The 9,956-nt window shown below is 48.7% G+C and overlaps 1 protein-coding gene across 1 annotated transcript; it reads right to left on the reverse strand.

Annotated features, from left to right (window-relative positions):
* Positions 1-2,300: 2,300 nt before the first annotated feature.
* NCL (nucleolin) lies at positions 2,301-9,646 on the reverse strand. Its single transcript, XM_080622963.1, has 15 exons — positions 9,428-9,646; positions 8,700-8,807; positions 7,782-8,076; positions 7,313-7,459; positions 6,861-7,040; positions 6,558-6,641; positions 6,204-6,339; positions 5,817-5,953; positions 5,245-5,371; positions 4,968-5,101; positions 4,482-4,617; positions 4,233-4,384; positions 3,586-3,712; positions 2,950-3,167; positions 2,301-2,795 (listed from the first exon to the last, which is right to left on the reverse strand). Exons 1-15 carry the CDS (start codon positions 9,443-9,445, stop codon positions 2,713-2,715), a joined length of 2,082 nt encoding a protein of 693 aa, XP_080479089.1. The 5' UTR covers positions 9,446-9,646; the 3' UTR covers positions 2,301-2,712.
* Between the last annotated feature and the right edge of the window lie 310 nt (positions 9,647-9,956).

Genomic DNA, 9,956 nt, shown 5'->3' on the forward strand with positions numbered 1-9,956 from the left:
TTGCCTCTTGTCATTGCTGGTGGGGCTCTGCTGACCAAAACACCTTGGCTGGTGGGGAACAAAACTTGGTAAGGGACTACAGAGGCAAAACCACTGCTTGGAGTGGGATCTGGGGGCTGTGGCTGCCCTGTTCCAGATTGGCACAGCTTCTTTATGGAACCTGGTATGTGTTTAACAAGGGCTGGTAGATATTTTCTCTCTTCCAATGCAGCCTCCAGCTGCATTTCAAACCCAGGTAAACTTTAGATCATCCTGGCACCATGCAGTGAGGAACTTCTCACATCACCCTCCATGGGAAGAGCTGCTTTGGCAGGTTTGTCTATCACCCTCCGCTCACCCTGAAGGACTATGGTGTCCCTATCCCCCCCTCTGTGGCAGGACCTTGCTCACTGGTTTTTCCTGAACCAAAGTGCTACCAAAGGCTGACACATGCCCTGGCCGTAGCATAATGGCATACATGTGCCATGCACCAGCAGTAACCCCAGAGCAGAGTGAGACACAGCTACAGGGTCAAGCTCTCATCAGGTCTGAGCCTGGCTGGGGTCAAGCAGAGGAAAGCCATAGGTGGTCCTGCGGACTCACCTCAGTGCTGGGGAACTGAGGGCTTAGTTTCCAGGGCTCAGCAAGTTGATGGGGAGTGGAGAGGCCAGCAAAGGCCACCAGGACATTCTGCACTTGGCAGGCTGGGCCATCAACCACCAGGGCCAACTTCCCAGTGGCACCAAAAATTTCCCAGCTGGGGACAAATGGCAAAATACTAAAGTGGATGCACTTGTGGATGCTCTCCCCCTTTTCCTCTCCAGCATGACCCAGGGCTGTGTCCTCCCACTCCAGGACTCCTCTGCAGGGTACCAGCAGGGATCCAGGGTCCCCCAGTGCCTGCAAGGTCCAGATTCTGGTGTGAAAGTGGGGCTGGGCCCCATGGGGCAGGGCTGAGGTCAAATGCAGGCCAAGAGACAAGTTAGGGCAGGGACATAGGGGGTGGGAAGGGTGCAGCAGCCCCCAACCCAATTTGCTGACCGCTTCACATGGAAGCGGGGATGGCCTCCGCTCCCTGTTCGCTCACCCCACGGCGGGTGAGAAGCACTCCGGGCCCTGCCCGGCCCCGCGGGGATGGCGGTGGAACGGCGTTGAGCACACCCGGGTAGCAGCGGCTCCAGCCCCAGCGCGGGCAGGTGCTGCCCCTGGCGGCCGGCCGTGCCGCCGCCCTCGACCATTTGCCGCCGGGTCCCGTGTGGCGGCTCTAAAATGGCTGATGCCCAAACAGCGGGAAAGCAGCACCCCTGGCTCAAGGAACGAGGAAAACACAGACCCCCCCCCTCAGCCCTCAATAGGAGCAGAAACTCCAAGCTAAAAGTAATACCCCCACTGCTGTTTAACGTTCTGTCAAACCTTCTGTCCTTAAAGAAACCCTTTTACCTCCATGGGCTGTGTCTTGGGAATCCATATGGAAAAAGAGACCAGCACATGAGCACTGGAGGGCCTTCGAGGATTTTGCATTGCAAGCTCTCAGCGTTGCTACAGTACACAAACGGGGTGAAGCTGCCTGACAGGGCTGAGGCTCAAGGTCAGCACCTGCCTGCAAGCACAAGCCTAGGGCAGGACACAGGCAAGTCTGCGTGTTCAAGGTAGGGTTTCAGCTGACAACTACACAAACCCTGCAGCCAGAATAGTAGCTGCTCCGGGGCCTTCTGTGCCCCTTGGGGATTCTGCACCCAAGAGCAGCACTGCTCCAACAGCCACCATCGCAGAACACCAGCCAAGTGCCTGGCTGGAAAAAGAAGGCCAGTAATGCACTGACAGAGGGAGTGGGCCAGGACCCAGCACCTTCATCCCCACTCTGGTGATGACAATCACCTGCACCAAGGGTTGCAAGGGTTAATACTGCCCAAGCCCATGTTTTAATCTATTTGCTTCTTACAACAGGACAAGTCAAGATAAAAAAAATAATCTAGAATGAAGGACAAGAGGCAATGCACATCAGTGTGACTGAACTGCAGGGCCTTGGTAGAAGATTGTTTTACTCATTTAAAAAGAGAGTAAAAATGTAATTGGCTAGCATGCAACATTACATACATCTTCAGTAAAAAAAGAAGTGTGGTTACAGCCACTGAGTTCCCTCAGCCATCACCTTCCTCTCTCCTACTCCTCCCTGCACACATACACTGCAGGGAGCTGACGTAGGCTACAGGAAAGCGGGGCAGGAGCTCCTGCCTCTGACGGCAATGATCTGAACTTGAGAGAGAAGGTCCAAGACAGAACTTCCCACTGCCCCGTTTCATTTAGCGGCACAGAAGTAACACGAACCAGTTTAGGTCCTTTAATCTGTCCAAGACAGGGTGCTGAAGCACAAATGATAAAACATTTTGCATTTTTACAGCAAAAATGCTACAGAAGTTTATAGGAAAAAAAAAATCCAAACCTTTTGTACATGGGTAAAACATTATAAATTCAAGACAACTCACAGACAAGGGGTAAATTCCCACATCTAGCGCTCATTTTTTTAAAAAGTTCGTTTGAATAAGCAAGCAGTCAAAATGGCTTGCTCTCTCTTCCTTGAAATGAAAACTGTATCTTCCAAGTGGCTCACAGTACTGCTTCGCATCTTGGAATGTCCTCCGAAGGCTCCGCCAAGATCAAAGGAAAATAAAAACCCCCGGAGTCCTTTCAGATAGTCTCAGAGAGCAGGAGAAGGGAAAGGAAAGGGGAAGTTTATTCAAACTTTATCTTCTTCCCTTGTGGCTTGTGTTCTCCACCACCTCCTCCTCTGCCTCCTCGGAAGCCACCTCCTCTACCTAGAAAGTAAGTTAAGACAAGAAGCAGAGTTATAGGTTGCCTAACCCACCTTGGCACAGGACAGGAAATAAATTCACATCAAATGCTCGCTGGTGGCACCACACCACAATCCCAAGAACAGCTTTCATTTAGCAGTTGGTTGCCTCTTCTTACCTCCAAATCCTCTGCCACCACCTCTGCCACCAAATCCACCTCTTCCTCCTCGACCTCCTCCTCTGCCGCCACGACCACCAAATCCACCACCCCGCTGAAATTCACCCTTTGGCTTGGCAAAATCAAGGATCACTTTGTTTCCATCTATCTCTCCATCCTCCATGGCTTCTTTAGCTGCTTTGGCATCTTCTGGGGAGCTGAAGTCCACAAACCCAAACCTAGGAAAAGTGTTAAGACAAGACAATCAAACTCTGTCAGCTGTAGCACCACCTACAGGTACATGATAGCAATCCCTTTGGAAATAAATGCCTGCACTGCTGCAGCTGCATTACTTGTGGAACAGCAGTGGCTGATCACAACGGATGGAGTCCCGTTGTGAGTTTGCCAGTACTGAACAGTTAATATTCTTCTCTTGCGAATCCCTAGGCTGCCATTTTTGTTGGCAGGAAGGAGCTCACTGAGAAGTGAGTTTGTGAACAGACCCAAAGACATATGCTAGCTTGTTTTGCGGTTCTCTCCACCTTACTAGCTTCAAACATCACCCACATGAGCATGGGTATTGCCCTGCACTGCAGTTACCAGTTGAAGTGAGACTTCGCAACAACCCAGCTAATTCATCGTAGTGTTTTAACATACCCTTTAGATGATCCTGTGTCTCTATCTGTGACTATTCTAGCGCTTATAGAGCCTTCAAATGATTCTCTTAGCGTCTCCTCCGTGGTGTCCTCCGAAAGGCCTCTGACAAACAATGTTTTGCTTTGTTCTATGGAAAGAGAATACATTCAGAGATCACTAAACCCTAGCAAGGTAGCCACCACTTAACATAGCAGCCAACTTACATTGTAGGCTCCTACAACAGCTGGCAAGGCTGAGGGGTTGGTTTTGAAGGAACAGCTCAGGCATTTAAAGTAGTCCCAGAAAACTTTTCAGGACCGTAATTAGGGCCTGACATCAAAAGTATCTCCATCAGCCAACCTGGTACTGTCAAAATATATATGTATATATATTCTCCCCCCCCCCCCTTTTTCCCCGCCTTTTTCTTTTTTAAATAGATGCTTGCATCTCACCAACAGGAATACTGACTGGACAGATGCTGCTGGATCAGCACTTGACTATCTAGAGGACTTAGGCAGTAGTTTCATCAGCATTTCAGACAGTCAGTCATCATATCCAGCACACTCTCTCTTGATGCAAGCCTTTCACTCCACAGACATGGAGCCCTACGTTCACAGGAATGGTACACTCCTGCCACAGCTGTCTCAAGATAAAACCTGAACACTTACGATTAAATCCTCCTCTTGCGTTTGTGTTCCCTTTCTGCCATCCTGGTGAACTGAATTCCAGTCTGATTGTTCTGCCTTCAATCTCTGTGTTGTTACAGGAATTCAATGCCTCTTTGGCATCCTCAGTGGTGGGGAATTCTACAAACGCGTACCTATTTGGAGAGAAAGATTCAGGTCAGCCTGGGAGCACAAGGGATCCAGAGAGCCAAGTCATTTATAATGCCAAAGCAGGAGAACAGCACAACACACCCTTTCGGCCTGCCCTGGTTGGTCTGTGGCATCTTGATGGAAGAAGCTTTCTTGAACAGTTCCTGAAGAGTCTCTTCTGAAGCAGCATATGAGAGGTTGTTCACAATTAAGGTTTTTGACTCTCTCTCTCCACCTCCTATGGAGAAAATTCAGTGCTATAAGTGTGCAAGTTTGGAGAAGAGAGCTCTACTTCTAGTCACAAGACCCTCTCTAGAATGAAAGCAGTTGCTGCCCCCTTCTCACCTCAAAGTGAGGCACAAGGCAAAGTGCAGCACTGTTTTGGTCATCTAGACTAGTTGTTCCCCCCTGTCTAAAACATGCAGCAAAGACAGGATGCAGAGTACAAGACAGGCAAAAGGTCTCTCCCTGCTATCTTACAGTTTTCCTGCAGTGCTTCAAGTTGCTCTATTCTAGCAAACTTCTTTAAACAAGTGAAATTAAACCCTAAGTGTCATACGTATGAACATTTTTGGTTTGGAAAAGTACCTTTCTGATGGTCTTGATGACTCTTCTCACCAGTGAAATCAATAACCATGGCACGACCATCAATCTCTGTGCCCTGCTTCTCCTCCAGAGCTTTGTTTGCCTCAGCTTCTGTTTTAAATTCAATGTAGGCCATCCTGCAGCACAGAAAAGCACATAAGCAAATCCTCCTTCCAGGAATGATTAAAGTTTGTGAATGCAAGGAAGGATGTGGAAGAAAAATGCTTCAAAAATTATACTCCTAATGCAAAGGAACATCAAATATCCAACAGCTACACACCCTTTGCTGTTCCCCTCCTTGTTCATTACTATTCGGATTTCTTGTGCGTTTTCAAACACCTCTCTCATTTCATCTTCAGTTAAGCGGTAGGGCAGATTCTTCACAAACAGTGTTCTGGCATCTCTCTCTGCAAAGAAAGAAAAGTTGCTTTCACATTATCAGCTAAAAAAATCCCTTCTCATTTACACTGCCAGTTTAGTGAGAATCAGTGAGTTGACCTAGCAGAAAAACCACTATAAGCATACACACTTTCATAACTGAAAAAGCAACTATGATGGAAATTAGGCCGCCACTGTACTTCTGTTAAGGGCATCAAGATCAGAAAGGGCCACTCTTCTTCCTCAGCCCCCTCCAGTACACAGTGTATTTCTAGTGATCACATTTCCAGATATTCCAGTCTGAACTTGCCTAGCCATATGTTAGCATTAGAGAACTGTTTATGATGAGCCCAAACCAGGAAGATCTGCCTTAAAAGAGTGGAACAGTGGCCACCAGTAACACTGTAAGCCTGCTCCAAGACCTGGTGACAACTTTTCTTTATGTGCACAGGTATCTGGAGTTATAGGCTGTACCTTTCTTATTTTCTTTCATAGTTTCCTTGCTCTTCGCTTTTTCCAGTTTGACTTCTGAACCCATTAACTTCTTTCCATTCAGTTGGAGAGCTTTATCCAGATCTTCAGCAGATGAAAAATCAACATAGCCAAATCGCCTGAAAGAAGAAACCTTACTATTTAAGCTGATCTACCTCTAGTAGCAGAGAACACAGACACACAGAACAAGAGGTCCCCAATGGTCAAGTTAGACTGTCAATAAATAAATGCTAACTGATCCACATAACTAACAGCAGTGCAGAACAGCAGCTCTGTACTGAAGTGGTAACTCTCCCTTTAGGGAGATACCTCTCCAAGCAATTTACTGCCAGTAAGAAATCAGCACCAAAATTCTACTGATGAACTCACTTGGAAGCACCAATTCTGACATCTAAAACTTCAATATTCTTCTTTCCGAAGAATTCTTTGAGGCCAGCCTTCAGTTCATCATAGTCCTTGGTGGGGACCAAATTTCCCACAAAGATGGAGAATGCTGAAGTGGGCCCTTTAAAGGAAAAGATGTATCAGGCTGGGGTTTTTTTTTTGTTAAGAACTAAAACAGACAGTTTTAGCACATCAGTTTCTGCTCAAAAGTTGACATCATACTTCAGTATTAAGTCCCTTATTATCATCACCTGTGCTGAAAAAAAGCCTCACTCAGCACTTCACAGTTATAGGCCTCACCCACCAGCAAGCATTATTTGACTAGCCTGTAACACCTACCGTCTGTTTTCTTTTTCTTGGCCTCTGGTGCACTTTTATTGGCCATTTCTTTCTTCCTCTTTCCAGGTGCTTCTTTGACAGGTTCTGTGATAAGAAAACAAACACCACCACTGGTAAGTACAAAACAACTTTTCCTATACTGGACTGATACTGAAGCATTAATCTGTACAAACATCATGCACAAGGCCTTGTCTTGTCACTACAGCAACTGTTCCTCTGCCCAGAAGACTATGACAGGACAAAAAAGTCACTCAAGCATCATTCTTGTTAAGAGTTACAGCCTCAAAAAACATTTAAACTCACTTTCATCCTCACTTTCCTCCTCATCCTCCTCTTCATCCTCCTCTTCATCCTCTTCTTCCTCATCATCCTCTTCATCTTCCTCATCTTCAGAGTCTGCCTTGGACTTCACTGGTGCAGTCTTTGCTGGAGCAGGCTTCTTCACTTGAACAGGGGTTGTGTCCATGGCTTCATCTTCAGACTCTGAAACAATTTCAGCACAAGATTTCAGACCTGTTCAAGATTAAAGCCCTTCTGAGACTAAGACAATCTTGTAAAGTAAAATAGCGTCTTTTGTGCTTCCTTAAGTTTGTAGGTTCTCAGGAAAGGAGTTGAGTAACACTCACCATCACTCCCACTAATACATTGAGTTACACACAATCCCTCTAGCTCCCCTATAAGTGCTTATTAGTTTAACATATTTAAAAGCTCTTTCCCCTTTTTGCTTTGAGTCAGTTTTCCAAAATCCCACATACCATCATCATCTTCCTCATCATCATCCTCCTCCTCCTCATCATCTTCAGATTCTTGTTTTGCTGGCACAACTGCAGGCTTTTTGGCTGGTACTGCTGCAGGCTTCTTGGCTGTAGGCTTCACAGGCATTGCTGGTTCCTCTTCCTCATCTGCACCAACAGCACAGCAAGTCTCAACCCACACCACCCAGCATTCAGACTTTGCTAGTAAAGTACTTGCACAAGGTTTTGGCAAAGTTCAGGGAAGAATGATCAGAAAACTAGAAGATGCTTCAAATGCAAGTGCCCAATTCTCCTTCCTGCAAACTTCACTAATTCCCCACCTTTCCTTCTTTTCCACCTTTTAACTAATGAACCCTCTCTCATAAGTATTAATGCTAAACTTTCAATCCTAATAGTACTGAAATTCAGCAAATCAATTGGACCAGTTTTAGTCAACTTATGCAAGGATGAACATGTATTTCAAAAGTACCAGATTCCTCATCATCCTCCTCATCATCTTCCTCCTCCTCATCATCATCTTCCTCATCATCTTCATCTTCATCCTCGCTCTCATCCTTCTTAGCATTCTTGCCATTTTTTGCTCCCTTGGTTAGGACAGCAGCCTTTTTTGGTGATGGAGCAACAGCCTTTTTAGCTGGAGTAGCCACAGGCTTTTTGGCAGGCGTGACTGCCTTTTTTGCAGGAGTTGCAGCCTTCTTTGCAGGGGTAGCAGCCTTCTTGGCTGGTGTAACTGCTACTTTTTGCGGTTTCTTCAGAGGGATCATCTGAAATACAAATCAGTGCGAGACTCTTACACTGACCCTTTAAACTTGTTATGACATCACTGTCAGACAAATATATAGCAAGTACAATTTAAAGCATTTAAAAACAAACTTAAATGTTTCTGCTGAATGACCATAACTGCCTATTCTATGGAATTAATAAAACTCAAAACCAACTTTTTAATTATTTTTTAACAGACTGTTTATGGAACATTAACGCATTTCTAAATTTTGCGGTACTGAACCAAGACCAGTGATATCCCTGGTAGGATTAAGGAGCTTGAAATTTTTAGTCTTGCATATTATTTATGTGTGACAATCCTATCATTGCCAATTGTCTATCTACTAGGGTAATTAACTGCCTACTTGCTTATCCAACCCAGGACAGCTTTCAGATCCCAACAGCCCTTCCCAGAGGCTGGAAATACAGACTGAGCAGCAAAGCTACTTCCTCCAACATCACTTTTCTCTTTTGACATACAGCTTGTTCTTTAGCCACATCCAGCTGACAGACACCAACTGTTCATTAATGTCGATTCTCTGCCACACACTATGCACCCCTCCACCCTCATGACACTTTAACATTAACACGTGCATCCTTTCGACTCCATTTCTAGATTAATCACCTCTTCTCCACTGCTTTCCTCTAGCTCAGAGGACTCCTCTTCTTCGCTTTCCTCGACCTTTTTCGGGGGAGGAGCCATTTTTTTCTGTTTGATCTGATTCTTTGGGGTCTGAAAGAGACAACGAGCTCTTAGGCGGCGTTTGTTTCTCCTCCCGGCACCGAATACCACGTTTACACTCCGGGGCAGCCTAGGCGGACAATTGTCCCAACCACGTGGCTGCCCCGCCGCGGAGCCATGTAACGAGGACACCCGGGGGCACAGGGTCCCGACAGGACAGGCGGGGGGGAGCCCGCGCTCCCACGTGCTCGCTCCGTCCCGGCGGACCACGTGTCCGAAGGGGTGTGGCCCCGCCCCTCCTCGGCCTTGTGCGGGCGCGCGCTGATGTGCGCCCCCTCCCCCCCTTCTCCCCCTCCATATCCCCTTCTTTTGCAGCCCGTTTCCCCCTCCCACTACCGGGCCTCCGCGCGCGACAACATGGAGAAGAACAGGACCGGACAGGGCTTGAAACCGTTCCCACTGGGCACAAGGCCCCTCCCCTCGCCGCCATCTTCGGGCTGAGGGATGGGAGGCCTGGAAACCGTCGCGCGACCCAGGGAGACGCTGGCGGGAAAGTGGCCCGTCTCCCTCTTTCTTTTCCCCCTCCCCATCACCATTCGTCCACCTCGACATGGCGGCGGCCGCCCTCTTCCCGCCCGACGGCTGAGCACAGCCCCGCCCGCCATCCTCACCTTGGTGATCTTCACCATGATGGCGGCGGTGCTTGGCGGCGCAGGGGCGGCGGCCGAGTTGTCTCAGTGTAAGGGTGGGCACGTCCGGCGGGAACCGGCAAGGAGCGGAGCGGGACCCAGGCGGTCGGCGGGAGCTGCGGCGAAGCGCTGGCGACCCGGATCGGGGACTGAAACGAAAGAGCGAACGCAGGCCCCTTCCGCTCGCTTGCCTAGCCCTCCGCCACGCCACGCCCCCTCCGCCCCCGCTCCAGCCAATCGCCGTGCGCGCCGCGCCGCCAATCGCCGCCCACGCCCCTCGAGCCCCCTCCGCCAATCTGCGGCACTTTGCGATCGGCCAACGGGAAAGCGCGTTACAGCCGCTGCAGAGAGCGAGTGCGTGAGGTTGGGGCCGAGAGCGCGGGGACGCGTTGCCGCCCGGGAGGGATCGGCGTTAGCCATTGAGACGGCGGCAGCTCGGCGCCTGCGCATTGATTGGGCGGCGGGGCTTAGCGGTGGGTGGGCGTGACCGGGATCGCGGGAGAGCACGTGG

Source organism: Psittacula echo (genome assembly GCF_963264785.1).
Source record: "Psittacula echo genome assembly, chromosome: 7".
Taxonomy (NCBI): Eukaryota; Metazoa; Chordata; class Aves; order Psittaciformes; family Psittacidae; genus Psittacula; species Psittacula echo.

Coding starts and splice junctions, on each gene's coding strand:
- NCL (XM_080622963.1), bottom strand. Junction 4,618..4,967: donor TCATCAAGACCATCAGAAAG/GTACTTTTCCAA, acceptor TTTTCTCCATAG/GAGGTGGAGAGAGAGAGTCA. Junction 4,385..4,481: donor AACCAGGGCAGGCCGAAAGG/GTGTGTTGTGCT, acceptor CTCTCCAAATAG/GTACGCGTTTGTAGAATTCC.